The sequence below is a fragment of the Hyperolius riggenbachi genome, chromosome 5 (assembly GCF_040937935.1).
Source record: "Hyperolius riggenbachi isolate aHypRig1 chromosome 5, aHypRig1.pri, whole genome shotgun sequence".
Taxonomy (NCBI): Eukaryota; Metazoa; Chordata; class Amphibia; order Anura; family Hyperoliidae; genus Hyperolius; species Hyperolius riggenbachi.
The window spans coordinates 390,757,984-390,777,613 of record NC_090650.1 but is presented as its reverse complement, the minus strand read 5'-3'; the positions used below and the strand labels follow the sequence as shown (position 1 = coordinate 390,777,613).

Genomic DNA, 19,630 nt, shown 5'->3' with positions numbered 1-19,630 from the left:
CACTCCATCCGTGCAGCGCTCTGGCCACGCCCGCTACTTCCTTACATCACAAGCAGGCTCTTTTATTGGCGGAAGGTTTAGACCCAGCAAAAAGTTGTGGTCCCGCCTACTCCACTATTCTCCTGGATACGGCCGTGTGCAGCGCGCCTGCGCACTGCTCTCGCCGAGGCCCAAAGAAGGGGGAGCTTGCAGTGGCGCAGGGAAGCAGGCCGCCTACTTTGGTGTTCCCCTGGATACGGCCGTGTGCAGCGCGCCTGCGCAGTGTGTTCGCTGAAGTTTGGGGGAGGAGCCGGCGGTGGCCCAAGTCCGGATACAAGCGGTTCAGTTCTCTGCCGCCTTAGCTTTACTCGGTTGTTGCTGAGAGCCCGCAGCGCACCGTCCCGCCGGAGCCTGCCAGAGAGAGGTGAGTCACGTGACTGCGGTGGGGGAGTCCGGGTGGTCAGGAGTGAGTGCAGCGGGGAGACCTCTCTCTCCACTGGCCGCCATGCGCTGCCTTGTCCCATACACATTGCCAATGTGCCCTCCTGACAGCTGTTCCTCCTCACTCCCCGCCTGCGCTGTAGCTACTCACCCCCAACTAGAGCCTCTGCTGGGACTTGTGGTTCTTCCGTCCCCTATGCTTCTTGTTCTATGCAGAGACTTATGGCTGCCTCTTCCTCAGCTGGAGTCTGCTGGGACTTGTGGTTCTCTTAATCCTTCCAGATGGGTCTCTGCTGTGCTGTGACTTGTGGTTCCTCTTCCTTCCAGCTGGAGTCTGTGCTGTGCTGGGACTTGTGTTCCTCCCTCCTCCAGCTGGAGTTTGTGCTGTGCTGGGACTTGTGGTTCCCCTTCCTTCCAGCTGGAGTATGTGCTGTGATGGGACTTGTTCCTCCAGCTGGAGTATGTGCTGGGACTTGTGGTACTCCCTCCTCCAGCTGGAGGCTGTGCTGGGACTTGTGGTACTCCCTCCTCCAGCTGGAGGCTGTGCTGGGACTTGTGGTACTCCCTCCTCCAGCTGGAGTCTGTGCTGTGCTAGGACTTGTGTTCCTCCCTCCTCCAGCTGGAGTCTGTGCTGTGCTGGGACTTGTGGCTACCCCCCCCCCCCCCCCAGCTCCCCATTTCCCAGGTGGTCTGCTGTGTCCAATGCTGTGCTGAGATCTGTGGTCCCCCTTCCGTCCAGCTGGAGTCTGTGTGGTGCTGGGAGTTATAGTCCCCCCCCCCCCCCCCATTCCAGCTGGAGACTGCTGAGATTTGGGGTTCCCCTTCCTTCCAGATGGAGTAGGTGCAGCGCTGGGATTTGTGGTTCCTGCCGCTCTGTTGAAGTCAGTGTTGGGACTTGTGTTCCCCCCCCCCCCCCCCCTCATTCTAGCTGGTGTCTGTGCTGGGACTTGTGGTTCCTCCTACCCTACCAGCTGGATTTTGTGCTGTAAATTGTGGTTCCTCCACGATCAAGATATTCATTATACTTGCTAAGTTAGCAATAACTGCCAGATGCTACGGTTAAGGTAAAAAAAACTCAATGAAGCATATAAAAAAAAATTGGGCCTATTGTATCTGAGAAAACCTTACAACTCCTAGTCAGCTTGTTTCACTATATATACCGTATACTCCTCAAACCTTTCCACATACCATATGGCTGAAATTTTACCAACCCTGCCAATCAAAAAAAAAAAATGTACTTCTAACAAATTAAGCCAGTTGCATTGCTATGCATTACTAGAATCACCTCCTCACATTCATGTATGTAAGATTTTGCATGTGTTTCACACCCATCACCCCTCTGGAGTCCTCTGCCACAACAGATTAGTCACTCCCCAACGTTTGAGATCTTTAGAAGTGCCCTCAACACATTTACTTTTTCCATCAAGCATATGGTCTACCTTAGGCCACCATGTTGACAAGTTGTACTTCCTACCAGATCACTTAAAACACACTGGACCGTATGCAATTGACTTTTTCTCCTAGGAGATCATTTTTCATCATCCATTTAAAATACCTTTGTAGCGCTTTACAATAGAAAAAGTACCTAAAAGTAAGTGGGAAAAGTACTGTTAAAATTTATTTTGAGCATTTTTTTTCTGCTGGTGGTTTAAAAGGCATTTTATTTACAAGTTGTGAAAGTATCACCTAGGAAAAAAACTAAGGTGAAAAAACGAATTGCATATGGCCTCCTGTCTCTAGGTATAGATATTCTTTACTACCCCACCTCGTTTTCCCTCTGTTCCATTATACTGTAAGCTTGCAAGGGCAGGGCTCTCTCACCCTTTTGTGTTTTGGATTTTATTACACATTTATTCATATTAATTATTTCACTGTTATTACCAATTCTGTACTTTGTACAGATTCTGTGTCTTTGTATACTGCAGTATAGCATGGTTTGTATTATATTGTAACCCAGGTTTATTTCTTACTTTGTACAGCGCTATGGAACCTGTTGGCACTTTATGAATCATTAATATGTGCATGGCCACTTGCAGATCATAAGCTTGATGGAATTGTTTCAAATTGTAGGACCCTGCATGATGATTTCCTTCCTTGCAACCTGCCTTTCATGTATATCTCATAACTCAGGAAGGGTTAGCCTCTGGATCCTAATGAGGCTTACCCCGTCCTCAGCCAGCCAGATTCAGCACTTGCACCCCAGGAAAAAGTCAAAGCAATGACTGAGGCCTGCCTGTGCAGGTGCACTAGCAGCTTTCTGATCAGGCTCCATCGGAACTAGTCGAGCCAGATTGGGTCCTCTACTGTGCCGGCACAGACTGCTTGTGCCTTTACAGCAGAGCAAACCCGATCGGGCTCGGCTATTTCCGCCAGACCCCAAGGGAAGGCTGCCAGTGCGCCTGCGTAGGAATGGCGACAAACGGACTTTCGGGGGAGCCAGTGCTGGATCCCCATTGCTGAGGACGGGGCAAGCCTCTATTGCAGTGGTCTCAAACTCAATTTACCTGGGGGGCCGCAGGAGGCAAAGTCAGGATGAGGCTGGGCCGCATAAGGAATTTCACAATCGCGGCGCATCGCCGCCTCTGCCCGCCCCTCTCACTCTTTCTTCACAGAGAGGGGCGGGGAGAGGCGGCGATCCGTGCGGCGATTGACGTCAGGAGGGGCAGAGCTGAAGCTGAAAGCTCTGCCCCTTCCAGGAAATGCCGGCGGATTGCCCCCTGGGCGATTTGGGGGCTCTGCAGCCCTCGTTTAGCGGCGGGATGCGGCCGATTACTTTGGATCACTGAAGCGAAGTATAAGGAAGCTTTTGCCAGCGAGGGCCACAAAATATTGTATCGATGGCCGCAAATGGGCCGCGAGTTTGAGACCCCTGCTCTATTGGGATCCAGAGGTTTTCTCCTCTCGAGGTAAGTACCCCCCAGGTGCACTTTTTTACTTCACACTACCATAAAATATGTTCTGCTGATCAAAGCGGAATGTATCAGCAGACATGCAAACAGTTATGCAAGGCAACAGAATCTGTTTTCATCTATTCATTCAGTTCCAATGAGCGGTACTGAAGACTCTGCAGTACATAAAGTGAACCTGAGGTGAGAGGGATATGTCCTCCTTTAAAGGATACCCGAAGTGACATGAGATAGACATGGGTATGTACAGTGCCTAGCATACAAATAACTATGCTGTGGTCCTTTTTTTTTTTTTTTTCTTTCTCTGCCTGAAAGAGTTAAATATCAGGTATGTAAGTGGCTGATTCAGTCCTGACTCAGACAGGAAGTGACTACAGTGTGACCCTTACTGATAAGAAATTCCCCTTTTTATCTCTTTCTTGCTCTCAGAAGCCATTTTCTGCTAGGAAAGTGTTTTTATAGTTGGAATTTCTTATCAGTGAAGGTCACACTGCAATCACTTCCTGTCTGAGTCAGGACTGAGTCAGCCACTTACATACCTGATATTTAACTCTTTCAGGCAGAGAAGGAAAAAAAACACAGCATAGTTATTTGTGCTAGGCACTGTACATACCCATGTCTATCTCATTATGTCACATGTCACTTCGGGTATCCTTTAAAGCCATACCAGTTGACTGGCTGCCCTGATGATCCTCTGCCTGTAGGCAGCAGCGGTGGTACACTGCAAAGGGTGATGGCAATAGCTGACTGATGTACAATGGTGCATATGTGAACGAGGCGATGAACGCATTGTGTCCTGAGGGTTGTACATTTGGCGCAGTGTGAACTGAGGGGAAAAAGATAGAGGCCTCAGTGAAGTCTCTGGCTTGCATAGCTTTTTGCACATGCAGCTTCATGCTACTGATCAGACTATACTGGTGTCTGTGTAGTGCGGCCTCGCTCACACGGAGGGAGGAGTGCAGCCACAAGCAAAATATTCAACAATATTGTCAAATAAGTTTAGAGGGACCGATCATAAGAACAGAGGGGTTTAAGAAGATTGGAGAAGCGTCTGGGCTATCCAAAGGCTTCTCTTGCCTGAATTAAGTGACCTTTTTTTTTTTTTTTTTTTCCCCTCCTAGCTCCAGGTACACTTTTATGCTTGGTAAAGTCTAGGACTGGTGCTGATTAGTTCTGGCAAGCTCTTGTTTTCTGTGGAGACTGGTTTGGCTTGGCAAGCAGGAGTAGTCCCACTTCGTGTATAATAGTAATTGTCAGAGGATTTACCAACCTGGTGAATCATTGAGAAGTTTTTCTTTCGTCCTCTTCTGTTCAGGTGTGCTTTAAAGCAAACGTGAGGTTTGCAAAGGAGAGAGAAGTCTATAGGTTCTAAGGTGGCTTCTCCATTCTCCTGCGTCAGCCCCGGGGCTGTGGAGTCAGTACAAAAATCATCCGACTTCTCAGTTAAAGGATACCCAAAGTGACATGATGAGATAGATATGTTTGTACAGTGCCTAGGACACAAATAACTATGCTGTGTTTTTTTTTTTCCTTTCTTTGCCTTAAAGAGTTAAATATCAGGTATTGTAAGTGGCTGACTCAGTCCTGGCTCAGACAGGAAGAGACTACAGTGTGACCCTCACTGATAAAACATTCCCCTTTTTATATCTTGCTCCTCTCAGAAGCCATTTTCTGCTAGGAAAGTGTTTTATAGTTGGAATTTCTTATCGGTGAGGGTCACACTGTAGTCACTTTCTGTCTGAGTCTGAACTGAGTCAGCCACTTACATACCTGATATTTAACTCTTTCAGACAGAGAAAGAAAAAAAAGGAACACAGCATAGTTATTTGTGTGCTTGGCACTGTACACACCCATGTCTATCTCATCATGTCACATGTCACTTCAGGTATCCTGTAAAGGAGTCATCAGGGAACATTTAATAAAATAAGTGCTACTTACTGGGGGCTTCCTCCAGCCCCAAGCTCCCAGCATGTCCCTCGCCGCAGCTCTCACCGCAGCCGTTCGCCACAGCTCGCTCCTGGTCCCTGTCGATGTCAGGGCGACCTCCAGGTCGGCCTGTACTGCGCCTGCTCGAGCGGCGCTGTCAATCACCGCCACGTGGGACGCTGTGGACTGCGCAGGCACAGGGACATGCTGGAGGAAGCCCCCGGTAAGTAGCACTTATTTTATTAAATGTTCCCTGATGACTCCTTTAATGAAACCACCAACTCCAGGCATTCAAAGCCGTGGTCAGCCTGTTTCAGTGCTGGGACCTGTGATGTGTAGCCTCCATGTGCACTTGCACTGTCCCACTCAGGCAACTGGTAGAGCCCGATCAGGTCTGTGCTACAGTGCAGTAGCGGGGACTCGATCCGACCCCGCTTTTTCCAAAGAAAGTGGTGCTAGTGAGCCTGTGTGAGCTGAAGAGAAGCTTTTTTTTTTGGGGGGGGGGGGGGGGGGGGGCAGCGCTGGAAAAGGCCTTCAGAGGGAAGCCTCATTAGGACCCAGAGGCCTCCCCTTATCAAGGCAAGTGCCTCCACTATTTTAGAGTGCTTCTGAGCTCAGAGCTTCCTCTCTGTTCTCCCCAGGCTCTTTTAGCCGGCTGCCCCACACGGCTAGTTTTAATGAGAACCCGGCTGTCATCGGCTCACCTTCTCCTATGCTGTCAGCAGTGTAGTCACAGAAGCACCGGCCCTGCATTCTCTCTTGCCCCACCCGGCTACTTTTTCATGCCACCCGGCTGGAAAAAATTTCCGGGGAAAACACTGCTCTCTACTCTTAAAGATTGGGCACAGGATGAAAATCGGGGGAAAAAAAATTGTTGCGATGCACAGAAATCCTAGAAAATCCCTGAAAATTTACTGGATGAACTTTCAGGGAGCAAAGGAAGGGTTAAAGCATCAGTCTTTCCTGTACAACTAATGCTGAGGTGAGTCATGCGTACTGATTACACACTTGTTACACTCAACTGTAGGCCAAAGCCTACTTTTTTTGACAATGTTGTCATTTTCATGACGAACCAATAAAGAGCTAATCTCTTTTATTTTTGCTACCTTTGTGTGGTGCCAGCCTTTTTCTACAATACTTTATGTGGACCCTGAGGGTACTGGGGTCTGAGGCTTAGGCACGCAGCAATTCCTCCCTAAGGCATAGTGCTCCTCCACTTCTGTTTGATACTCAACTGTATCTAAATTAACCCTCTGGGCGATATAATTACATCACCCAGGAGGGGGCGCAGCACTTTTTTTTTTTAATTTCTTTTTTTTTATATCATGTAGCGAGCCCTGGACTCGCTACATGATAGCCGCTGCGCAGCGGCATCCCCCCACCCACTCCGATCGCCTTCAGCGATCAGAGTAAGCAGAAAATCCCGTTCAGAACGGGATTTCCTGCTGGGCTTCCCCGGGCGCCATGGCGACAGGGCGGCATGACGTCACCGACGTCGTGACGTCAGAGGGAGTCCCGATCCACCCCTCAGCGCTGCCTGGCACTGATTGGCCAGGCTGCGCAAGGGGTCGGGGAGGGGGGGGGGGCTGCGCAGCACGGCGGGTAGCGGCGGATCGGCGGCGATCGGAAGTTACACACAGCTAGCAAAGTGCTAGCTGCGTGTAACAAAAATAAAATTACGCAAATCGGCCCTCCAGGGCCTGAGAACTCCTCCTCCTGCGCGACATACCCCGAGCTCAGCTCGGGATTATCGCCCAGGAGGTTAACAGCTCAGTGCAGCTGACTTCTATGCGGAATTAAGTTTTCAGTCTGTTCTTTGCAAGAGCTTGGGTCCAATTTTTTTTTTTTTTTGTGTTATGAGCAAATTATTTAATATTCCTCCACTAGTCAGAAATGGGGATATTCCAATGAAATGTGAATAATTGAGTTGATGCATAATTTGCCTAACAAATGTAACCTCAGCTCTGAATTATTTGCAACTCATTGATGGTCTCTTACCTGAAGTGATAGTGGGAGTAATTTTAAAGCGGATCCAAGATGAAAAACGAACTATAACAAGTAACTTGTCTATATATCTTTTCTAAAGTTTAGATCGTTTACACAGCAAATCTAGCTGCAAACAGCTTGAAAAGTTTATGATTTATTCCTGTGATACAATGAGCGGCCATGTTCTGTTTGTCACATTTGTCACAGGCAAGCTGATAGCATCTCCTGCCCTCAGCCTGTGAAAACTTCCCTTTCCTCCTCCCCTCTGCCTCTGAAATCTCTGGCTAGTAACCTCCTCCTCCTGCCCAGACTGTGCTCCCATAATCCCTTGCTACATGGGTCAGAGAGTGCCAAGGCACTCTGGAGAAGCTGTGGGCAAGGCTTGTTTAGTTTATAGGGAATTAGTGTTAAAACAAAACGGTATTTGGCTTGAGGAATGCCCTATAAACTATTTGAAAGGAACACCGTTATGCAATGAGTAAAAGTTTATCTTGGATCCACTTTAAAGGACAACTAAAGTGCGAGGGGTATGGAGGCTGCCATATTTCCTTTTAAACAATACTAGTGGCATTGCAGCCCTGCTGATCTACAGTGGTGTGAAAAACTATTTGCCCCCTTCCTGATTTCTTATTTTTTTGCATGTTTGTCACATTTAAATGTTTCTGCTCATCAAAAACCGTTAATTATTAGTCAAAGATAACATAATTGAACACACAATGCAGTTTTAAATGATGTTTTTTATTTTAAGGCAAAGAAACTCCAAATCTACATGTCCCAGTGTGAAAAAGTGATTGCCCCCCTTGTTTAAAAATAACTTAATTGTGGTTTATCACACCTAAGTTCAATTTCTGTAGTCACCCCCAGGCCTGATTACTGCCACACCTGTTTCAATCAAGAAATCACTTAAATAGGAGCTATCTGACACAGAGAAGTAGACCAAAAGCACCTCAAAAGCTAGACATCATGCCAAGATCCAAAGAAATTCAGGAACAAATGAGAACAAAAGTACTGTAATTGAGATCTATCAGTCTGGTAAAGGTTGTAAAGCCATTTCTAAAGCTTTGGGACTCCAGCGAACCACAGTGAGAGCCATTATCCATAAATGGCAAAAACATGGAACAGTGATGAACCTTCCCAGGAGTGGCCGGCTGACCAAAATTACCCCAAGAGCGCAGAGAAAACTCATCCGAGAGGCCACAAAAGACCCCAGGGCAACATCTAAAGAACTGCAGGCCTCACTTGCCTCAATTAAGGTCAGTGTTCACGACTCCACCATAAGAAAGAGACTGGGCAAAAACGGCCTGCATGGCAGATATCCAAGGCGCAAACCACTTTTAAGCAAAAAGAACATTAAGGCTCATCTCAATTTTGCTAAAAAACATCTCAATGATTGCCAAGACTTTTGGGAAAATACCTTGTGGAAGGTGCGTGTCCCGTTACATCTGGCGTAGAAGTAACACAGCATTTCAGCAAAAGCACATCATACCAACAGTAAAATATGGTGGTGGTAGTGTGATGGTCTGGGGTTGTTTTGCTGCTTCAGGACCTGGAAGGCTTGCTGTGATAGATGGAACCATAAATTCTACTGTCTACCAAAAAATCCTGAAGGAGAATGTCCGGCCATCTGTTTCTCAACTCAAGCTGAAGCGATCTTGGGTGCTGCAGCAGGACAATGACCCAAAACACACCAGCAAATCCACCTCTGAATGGCTAAAGAAAAACAAAATGAAGACTTTGGAGTGGCCTAGTCAAAGCCCTGACCTGAATCCTATTGAGATGTTGTGGCATGACCTTAAAAAGGCGGTTCATGCTAGAAAACCCTCAATAAAAGCTGAATTACAACAATTCTGCAATTCTGCAAAGATGAGTGGGCCAAAATTCCTCGAGCGCTGTAAAAGACTCATTGCAAGTTATCGCAAATGCTTGATTGCAGTTATTGCTGCTAAGGGTGGTCCAATCAGTTATTAGGTTCAGGGGGCAATTTCTTTTTCACACAGGGCCATGTAGGTTTTGAGTTATTTTTCTCACTAAATAATAAAAACCATCATTTAAAACTGCATTTTGTGTTCAATTATGTTATCTTTGACTAATAATTAACGGTTTTTGATGAGCAGAAACATTTAAGTGTGATAAACATGCAAAAGAATAAGAAATCAGGAAGGGGGGCAAATAGTTTTTCACACCACTGTATATCTGGATAACATCAGAAACAAGTATGCCGCTAATCTTGTTAGATCTGGCGATGTCAAAAACCTGATCTGCTGCATGCTTGTTCAGGGTCTATGGCTAAAAGCATTAGAGGCAGAGGTTCAGCAGGATAGCCAGGCAACTGGTATTGTTTAAAAGGAAGAAAATTATGGCAGCCTCCATATCCCTCTCATTACAGTTGTCCTTTAACCCCATGTGAAGCTAAATATTTGCAAAATTGTACTTCGCTTGTCTATTGTAGTGCTTCTGTTTCCTATAAGGGTAGCTATAGACCAGTGGCAAAGCGCCTGCAATTTGCTTAGTCACAGAAGTGCTGAAATTATGACAGCAATCGCAATTTGGCTATTGCAGCCACTGATGTGATTGCTCTCAAAGTGCTGCAGGCAGCGATTTGCGATTCAATGGACTGAAAGAGGTAGGAAAGATTTTTTTTTTCGCAATGCCAGTCTTTAGTCAGTCTTAAAGGTCAACTGAAGTGGTAGGTATATGGAGGCTGCCATATTTATTTCCTGTTAGGCTGCGTCCACACTAGGTCCGGAAACGTATCCGTGGCTGCATTTTTCAAACCTGATGAAAAACGGAGTCCCGGATACTAATGTTTAAAATAGCAGCCAGCCTCACCCAAGTAAAAAACGGATCCGTCTGCGTTTGTGGGGATCCGTTTTCAAAACCTGAACGGAAGGTCCGGACCTGCTGCATTTTCATTTTCACGCAACGGATCAGGACCACGGATACACGCAGGGGCAGTAAAAGCAATGAGAAAACGCATCTCCAGCTCCACAGGCAAAAAACTGATGTGAAAACGGATAGCCTGAGCTTTATGATTGGCCCAAAAAATCCTCCAACTCCTTCCTAATGATAGAGACGTTTTCTGTCAGGGAAAAACCTGAATGGAAACTGATGCACTTTCATCAGTTTGCAGTACGGTTGGTACTTCCCCTGATCCGGACTGCAGTGTCCGTCCTGCAACCGGGTCTAGTGTGGACCTAGCCTTAAACAATACCGGTTGCCTGGCAGCCCTGCTAATCTATGTGGCTGCTGTAGTGTCTGAATAACACACCAGAAACCAGCATGCAGCTAATTTAGTCAGATATTATGTCAGAAACACCTGATCTGCATAAGCCCTGTTATTGCCTAAAAGGAAATAAATATTGGAGCCTCCACATACCTCTCGCTACAGTTGTCCTTTATATTATTGATAATTATATAGATTGTAATCTTGATCAAAAACCCGATTCATAATTGAATAATGTATGGCCAAGATTGCACCTTCACATCCATATGAAGAGATCTTTTGTAGGCCACGTTAGGATTAATTTTCTGTCCCTATGTGTCTGAGTTGATGCCCTTTTCCTCAGTCACCACAATCCTGTAAGCTGACTTTCTTGTTCTTTCTACCCAGTGATTATCTTAGACAAGGGATTTCTTGTTTTCATGTTGCAAGTTGTTGGTTCAGGTTCTGCAGTTGTTTCTATGGAAACATAACATCTGCTTCATATCCAATTTGCTAAATTCTAGTCAGATCTTTGTTGCTGTTCATAGGCTGCCTGTCTGGGAATTTCCCTGAAAATGAGTTCTTCTGGTCCTCTGACTTCCAGGAATGCACACAGGGCTTTTTCTACACACTGCCATTGCCTTAGATGTGTGCACAGCCTGGGCTTGTGTTACATAAGCACTGTAACGGAAATGATATAAAGATGTTATATACAAGTGTTTTTATGTATGTACTAGTTTTCCCCTCTCCCCGCTGTGAATTCAGTGCGTCTTGATTAACTTGTATAACCATTCACAAACCACAGTTATATTGAGTGGCTATTGTTTTGTACTTGCTTGTGGTCCTTGCTTTGGTAAGTGGCTGGTTTTGTAACAGCTGTTTCAGTATCTATGCTACACATCCTTACCGTAATTGTCTGCATTGGTAAGAGCTGTGAAGGTTGCATGTAAATGCTCGTGTGAAAGAAGAGGACGTTTGTTATTATTTAAAGTGCCAATATATTTTGTTTCGTTGTGCAAAGTAAGAAACAAACATGGGGTACAAAACAATAGACAATGGTGTACAGCAATATACAAAATACAGAATTAGTAATTTCAGTGGCAAAAATAACATGATTATTAAAATGTATAACAAATTCCAAAGCACAAAAGGGTGAGAGAGCTCTGCCCTTGTGAGCTTACAATCTAAAGGAATGGGAGGGAACAAGAGGTAGGGTAGTATACAGTATTCATACCTAGAGGCAGTGTGTTTTAGGAGTGCAACTTGGCCAGAGGTAGAACGGGAAATGGCCTAAAGGGCCCATACACTTAACAATTTTCCCGCCGATATACAGCAGATTCGATCACTGTGATCGAATCTGCTGTGAAATCGTTGAGCAAACGCTGACCGATCGATTTCTGTCAAATAGATCGTTTCCGTCCGTGCGGAAGATTTCGCTCGATCGCCGGTGGGTCGGGAGTGCGTCGATGGCGGCGTTCGAATGACCGACGCTAGCGGCAATACATTACCTGCTCCGCCGGCGCGTGTACCCGCTGTCACTTCTCCACGCTGGGCTCCGGCTGGCTGCACTTCCTGTCCTGACAGGAAGTTTAAACAGTAGATCGCCCTCTACTGTTTAAACTTTCCCCGGCTGGAAATAAAGTGAAGCTGGAGCCCAGAGCGGAGAAGAGACAGCGGAGACCAGGGGACTCGCGCCGGCCAGATCAGGTAATGTATGCGGGGGGGCGGGAGGAATTGTCGGCAGGCAGCGGCAGCTCCAGATTGTGAATCTGTTTCATACTGAAATCGATTCACAATCTGTTTGCAGTAAAGGCAGCCATACGATCCCTCTCTGATCAGATTCGATCAGAGGGGGATCTATCTGTTGGTCAATCTGATGGCAAATCGACCAGTGTATGGCAACCTTAAGTTAGAGCGTATGCTTGTTGTAAGAAGTGAGTTAACAATGCATACATCCATAAAGGGTGCCGTAGTAATTTTGTTGTTGGCGATAGCCACTTGTAGACTAAGGGCCTGTTTCCACTGGGAGCGAATCATCTGCAGGGTTTTTCTGCTTACGAGCTGCATAGGGAAACACTGCCTATCTTTCTTTTTAGTGGATTGCCGTCCAGATCGCACTTTAGTGAATAGAAAAAGCAGCTTGTGTGATCGCATGCACAGCATGATTGTGGAAAAGGGCTCTAATGCTGGGAATACACGTTTCGTTTTTGCCTTCGTTTTAGCCTTCGATTCGTTCGGTAAACGAATCGAGTGTTGAAAACGTATGTGAAAATAGTCATAATCTCATTATAGTTTCGATTAATAGACCCCAAAAACGAACGACTAGTGATCGAACATGTTTGATATTATCTCTCTTTATCCATCTAATCGAACCATTGGTAGGCTTGATGGCTGTTCAGATCGATTATATATTCGTTTATGCCGTCCGTCCCTGTACTACGTTTCGTTTCTTTGCAGCCTTCGATCATTGGAAAAACGAAACCATCAGAATCGGAAAAAAAAACCGAAACCGTGGGTGGTGATATTAACCGTACGATCGATTATTTCGGGATCGAAAAGGACAAAAGGCACAATCGAAACGAAGGCAAAAACGAAACGTGTATTCCCAGCATTAGCGATCGTTTGTGTAACTTTTTTTTCTTGACAATAGAAGTTTCCCTCTTTTCTGAAGGTCTGTGCCTCTTTTGGGGTTTTATAGCTTTTCACTGCCTTGTGTGAGAATTTCTTGCACTTCCTGTCCAGACAGGAAGTGAGATAATCTTTCTAAGAGCAACAGAACGCAACAAAAACCTTTATTTTTATTATTGTAGAATGGAAACCTAGTAGAATCCACTACAAGGTTGTGGTTTGTTTGGGGGTGGGTAGTTATTGGGTCTTGAGTCAAATCTGCCGTTTGATTCTCCCTAGTGGTGAGATCTGGTGAATTGTTGTGACCATGATATTGTGTACTCTGCTGTCTGGCTGAGAACCTTGGCCAGACCTGGGATGAGGGTCCTGCTATATATTACAAAGGTTGTTGGACACCCCATGTCCCCATCTAGATGATGCTCTATAGGGATGGAGGATTTAAACACATTGTGTAATGTCAGTGGTCTCTTCTTACTAAAGTGCTGTATTATGTAGCTACCCTTTATAGTATTATTTATACTGTCTTAGTTTCTGCATGAAAACCAACAGGTGTTGCTGATCGGCCCTCCCTTCTCAGTCTTTGTTTTCCAGTAAATAGGTTTCAGCACACCTGCTATGCTTTGTGGATTTTCTCAGCTTCTGTGCATGTAAAACTGTTTAACATTGCAGATATGGCTCGAGGACACCAGAAGCTACAATCCCAACAGAAAAATGCCAAGAAACAGGCGGAACAGAAGAAGAAACAAGGACATGATCAGAAGGCTGCAGCTAAAGCTGCTCTAGTGTTCACCTGCTCTGTGTGTCGGGTAAGACTTTAATCCCCAGCGCTGATCTTACAGGCTAACGGCCGTCCGCTACTTGTGTCTAATAATCTAATTGTGCTCGCCACTCACATCCCTGCTCCTTTCTGTCTCTTCGGGAGACGAGCAGCCTGCCATATTCACTTTTTTAAAGTGTTGGCTTTTTAATCTAGAATTTTTTTATTTTTTTTATCCATAATTCATTATTGGTAAGATTTAAAGAGAACCTGTAACAAAAAATCTCCCTCTGGGAGATACTTACATCGGAAGGGGAAGCTTCAGGGTCCCAATGAGGCTTCCTTGTCCTCTGTAGCCTGGGGGAATCCAACGCTGGCTCCCCCAAAACTTCCTCGACAAAGCCTGACCATTACTGCGCAATATTTACCTACTGAGATCTGCCGCAGTAGCGGCTCCTCATTCAGGCTAGGGTGGAAATAACAGAGCCTGATCGATCTGCTCTACTGCATAGGCGGAAAGGACTCGGGCCTGCGCAGTAGAGCAGATACGGTCGGCTCGGCTAGTTCTGCCGTAGCCCAAACGAATAGTCGCTACTGTGCCTGCTCTGGATCACAATAGGTAAATATTTACCTTGCCGCTGTTCAGGGGGTCGCAGTGCTTGCTTCCCGGAACGGAGGAGGATGGAGGAAGTCTTGGTAGGATCCAGAGGCTTCCCCCTCCCAAGGCAAGTATCCCCCAGAAGGTTTTTTTTTTTTCTTTCTTTAAAGCGGATCCAAGATGGAAAAACTATAACAAGTAACTTGTCTATATATCTTATCTAAAGTTTAGATAGTTTACACAGCAAATCTAGCTGCAAACTACTTCAATAGTTTGATTTATTCCCTTGATACAATGAGGGCAGCCATGTTCTATTTGTCACAGGCTGAAGGCTGGAGATGCTATCAGCTTGCCTGTGTGTAGTGTGACAAATTCAGACCCTTCTCCTTCCCTCTGCCTCTGAAATCTCTGACTAGTAACCTCCTCCTCCTGGCCAGACTAAGCTCCCATAAGCCCTTGCTACATAGAGTGCCAAGGCACTATGAGCTGTGGGCGAGGCTTGTTTAATTTATAGGGAATTAGTGTATTAAAACAAAACAAAAGTATTTGGCTTAAGGAATGCCCTATAAACTATATGAAAGGAACACAATTCTGCAATGAGTAAAAGTTTATCTCAGATCCACTTTAAGTTACATTCCAACTTTCAACTGAAAAGTATATTTTATTTGTATGCCTGAATGCTAGGTGAGCCGGACTGTGAATTACCAGTGGGAGTGGACAGTGTATTGTCCGCTCTGAAGGTCTGTTGTGGGCTGGCTGGAGCCCGGGGTGGATGTCATTCAACCATAGGCTATATGGGAAACTCATTTGCTCTTATGGAAATTACAGACCGCACAAGGAATGCTGTATGCTTATCGCAGCGGGTCCAATGGTTACATTACAGACTGACAATTAGGAAGGAACAGATGTTGTTGTTTAGAAAATGGGATCTGTTCATTGTCCGGTTTCCAGTGTGGTCAATGTCCATTCTCTGCTGTAGTGGGAACCCAGCCTTAGGCTCGGTTACCACTTGCAGCAGATAAGCAGGAGTGGACAGTGTAATGTCTGCTCTGATGGTCAGGCTGGAGCCTGGGGCAGATGTTACCCCCATAGGCGCTATATGGAGAACACATCCACCTGGCCCAGGATTATCGCAGACTGCACAGAAGTTCAATCTGCTTACCGTATATACTCGGGTATAAGTCGCAAAATTTAGGACTGATTCAAAGTAAAAAAGTGGGGGGGTCGACTTATAGTCGCATAGTCCTAAATTTTGCGACTTACAGCCTGAGTGGGGTGAGGGTGTGTGTTATGGATGTGGGGTGTGTGTGTGTGGAGGGGTTACTCACCATCCATCGCTGGGCGCAGTGTCCTCTTTTCCTCTCTTCTCCCTCACTCGCGCGTCTGCCCCCTTAAGAGAGATGGTCCGGCTCCCGATGTCACATGACGTCGGGACCGGAAGTTACCGCGCGAGTGGAGAAGCGAGCAGAAGAGAGGAGACTGCGCTCAGCGGTGGATGGTGAGAGGAGACTGCTGCAGCGGCGGGGAAAGCGGGCATGGAGGCAAACATCCCACCTTCCACAGCCTCTATCCTCCATCTACTTCCTCTCCCACGCATCCCCTTGTGCTGATACCAGCGTCTCCTGTGATGATGTCATCACAGGAAACGCTGGTATCAACGCATGGGATGCCTGGGAGAGGAAGTAGATGGAGGATAGAAGGTGAGATGTTTGCCTCCATGCCCACTCTCCCCACCGCTGCAGCCTATACATGGGGGCAACTGTACTGGCTACCTACCTATGCTGCTGGCAACTATACTGGCTACCTACCTATACTACTGGCAACTATACTGGCTACCTACCTATGCTACTGGCAACTATACTGGCTACCTACCTATACTAATGGCAACTATACTTGCTACCTACCTATGCTACTGGCAACTATACTGGCTACCTACCTATACTAATGGCAACTATACTGGCTACCTACCTATGCTACTGGCAACTATACTGGCTACCTACCTATACTAATGGCAACTATACTGGCTACCTACCTATGCTACTGGCAACTATACTGGCTACCTACCTATGCTACTGGCAACTATACTGGCTACCTACCTATGCTAATGGCAACTATACTGGCTACCTACCTATGCTACTGGCAACTATACTGGCTACCTACCTATGCTACTGGCAACTATACTGGCTACCTACCTATACTGGGGGCAACTATACCTGGCTGCCTACCTATGCTGGCTACCTATACTGGAGGCAGATACCTGGCTGGCTTACCTATAGACTCTATAGACTTACCTATAGACTTATACTTGAATAATTGGAAAAATCCACCTTGTGAGGGTCAAATTTTGGGGGTCGACTTATACACGGGGTCGACTTGTATCCGAGTATATACGGTAGCTGTTCACAAGTTTGAACAGTTCCTTTTTATAAAATAGCAAACGTTCACTGTCCATTTAGCCAAGGAATGGAGAAGGGACAAATGTCCGTTCTCCACTCACAGGGAGACACAGCCTTAATTGTAGCCCTTACACTGAGGGGAAAAAAGACAGCCTAGTTCTATACAGGATTGTGACTACATAATTTTATCCCATCATGCCGCGTCAGTTCAGGTAACCTTTGAGCGCACCTTATATACTCGCGTATAAGCCTAATTTTTCAGTACAAAAAATGTGCTGAAATGTGACCCCCCTCAGCTTATATGTGAGTCAGTAGAGCAGAATGGATGGTGGAACAGGTTTTGTTATTAGCAGAGGAGCGTAAGGATAGTGCACTAGTGATCCTGCTCTTGCCAAATGGCTCCCTGCTGTGTCCGTCTCCCGCAACATGGTGTGCAGAGTGCGCTGCTCAAGACTACCTGTGTCCCCTGGCTTGTGGAGCGGAGCGTGCAAGCAACATGTCAGTGGTGCAATACTCGGGGATTCTTCCTGTGTGGCAATTGCTGTGTCTCATATCTGATGCCATCTAGTGGCCTCTTGACACAGCTGTATCATCCTTGGGGAACATCTGACTATGGGGAGAGGAGCTGACTTGTACTTGGGGCACATCTGGCTACTGGGGAGGGATCCAGACTGGGGTGGGGGCTTATACACGAGTCAATCACTTTTTCCTAGTTTCTCAGGGGAAAGTGGGTACCTTGGCTTATATGCGCGTATATACGGTACTTAAAATTAGCTTCTGATCAATAATGCAGTGTGCTTGTACTGATTTTGCTTTTGTTACAACATGTAAGCATATTTCTGCCAATGATTGTATTACACAAATGAGCCAGGAGCAACCTGTCCACGCTGCTCAGTGTTCTCAGATGTTATCAGCACTTTCACAGAGCTATGCTGATGAATTTAAAGAGTCAACTTAATCCAGCAGAAGCGATGAACACAGCTTCAAAGCACATTATTCAAGCAGTGACCCAGCACAGACTGCAATCTCTATGGGATTAGTATATGCATGGAGTGAAGCTACGTACACACGCCCAACTAGTGCACAACATGCACACGACCACCCGACGTACCGCGTGACCTGTATGTCCAGGCGGATAAACGACCAATTCATTTACCTACTGTGTACGCAAGCGGAATGACGGACTACACATTAGGAAGGGCATTGCTATGACAGGAAGGGTCAGTTTTAGGGGATTGCTATGTGAGGAAGGATTAGTGTTAGTCTTTTAAAGGAAGTCTGAAGCCAGTTTTAAAATATAAAAATGGATACTCGCCTAAGGAGAGGGAAGGCTCTGGGTCCTATAGATCCTTCCCATTCTCCTGTTGGTCTCTGCGTTCCCCACCCCCCACTCGCAGTCCACGACCAATTGGTGGTGCACTGCTCTCGTCCGGGTTGGGGAGACTTCGACTGTCTTTGAAAGCACTCGAGCTTCCAAAAACGGGCCGCTTTGTACTGCGCACGTGCAAGCGCCCTCTCTGGCGCACTCATGCTTGCACAGTAAAGATCCGCCGGTCCAGGAGCCAGAGTGCTTACGAAGGCTGCTGAAATCTCCCGCTGCGGGAGATTCGAGTGGAGCAGCCTGTGGGGAAACAAGGAGACCGGCAGGTGCATAGCAAGGCTTTATAAGAGCCTTCCCTCTCCTTAGGTGAGTTTTTCTTTTATTTTAAAGGGAAGGTTCAGGGACAGTTGGTAAAAAATAAAAATCCGAATCCACTTACCTGGGGCTTCCTCCAGCCCGTGGCAGGTAGGAGGTGCCCTCGGCGCCGCTCCGCAGGCTCCCGGTGGCCGAACCGACCTGGCCAGGCCGGCGGCCAGGTCGGGCCTCTTCTGCACTCCATTGTGCGGTCCACGCCGGCGCGCTGACGTCATCGGACGTCCTCCGGGCTGTACTGCGCAGGCTCAGAACTACTGAGCCTGCGCAGTACAGCCCGGAGGACGTCCGATGACGTCAGCGCGCCGGCGTGGACCGCACAATGGAGTGCAGAAGAGGCCCGACCTGGCCGCCGGCCAGGTCGGGTCGACCACCGGGAGCCTGCGGAGCGGCGCCGAGGGCACCTCCTGCCTGCCACGGGCTGGAGGAAGCCCCAGGTAAGTGGATTCGGATTTTTATTTTTTACCAACTGTCCCTGAACCTTCCCTTTAACATTGGCTTCAGACTTTCTTTAGGGGCCTGCTATCAGGGCTGTGGAGTCTGAGTCGGGGCAATTTTGCGTACCCGGAGTCTGAGTCATTGTTTCATAAACTGAGGAGTCGGAGTTGGATGATTTTAGTACAAAATCCTCAGCCCTGTTAGATATTAGACTAAGGAGTCGAGGAGTCAGAGTTGGGAGCCATTTTGAGTACCCGGAGTTGGAGTTGAAGTCGTCGTTTCATAAACTGAGGAGTCGGAGTTGGAAGATTTTTGTACCGACTCCACAGCCCTGCCTGCTATGTGAGGGAGGGTTTGGTGTTTAGGAGTTTGCTTTCGGGGGAGGTTTTGTTTAGATTAGTGTTGGGTGCTGAGCAAGCCAATAGTGATATATTTGTAATCTTACATTACCGATATTCTACCTGTCGGCAATACCCTGTGCCCAAATGGACACGCCAGCGTTTTGGATGACATTTTGCGATTGTTTTGCTCTTGTTGTAGCGTGCTGCCCTTCACTATCATATGTTAGTGCTTTATTCATGGGAGGTACAGAACTGAAATAACAGCCAGAAAAGTGACCTATTAGTAAGTCTAGTCTTTATCTTTCCTATATGACAACTGTTGCCAGTATGAGGAATGCT

At 46.8% G+C, this 19,630-nt stretch overlaps 1 protein-coding gene and 1 long non-coding RNA gene across 2 annotated transcripts in view; one reads left to right on the top strand and one right to left on the bottom strand.

Moving 5' to 3' along the window:
* LOC137517843 (uncharacterized) overlaps positions 1-141 on the bottom strand; it is a 45,046-nt gene extending 44,905 nt beyond the window's left edge. The window contains exon 1 of the long non-coding RNA XR_011020688.1: positions 46-141. This is a non-coding gene — a long non-coding RNA (uncharacterized lncRNA). The remainder of the gene's footprint in view (positions 1-45) is intronic.
* Positions 142-318: 177 nt separating this feature from the next.
* ZNF706 (zinc finger protein 706) overlaps positions 319-19,630 on the top strand; it is a 38,401-nt gene continuing 19,089 nt past the window's right edge. Inside the window, exons 1-2 of the mRNA XM_068234902.1 lie at positions 319-403; positions 13,738-13,874. Coding sequence (XP_068091003.1) covers positions 13,740-13,874 — 135 coding nt within the window. The 5' untranslated portion in view covers positions 319-403; positions 13,738-13,739. The remainder of the gene's footprint in view (positions 404-13,737; positions 13,875-19,630) is intronic.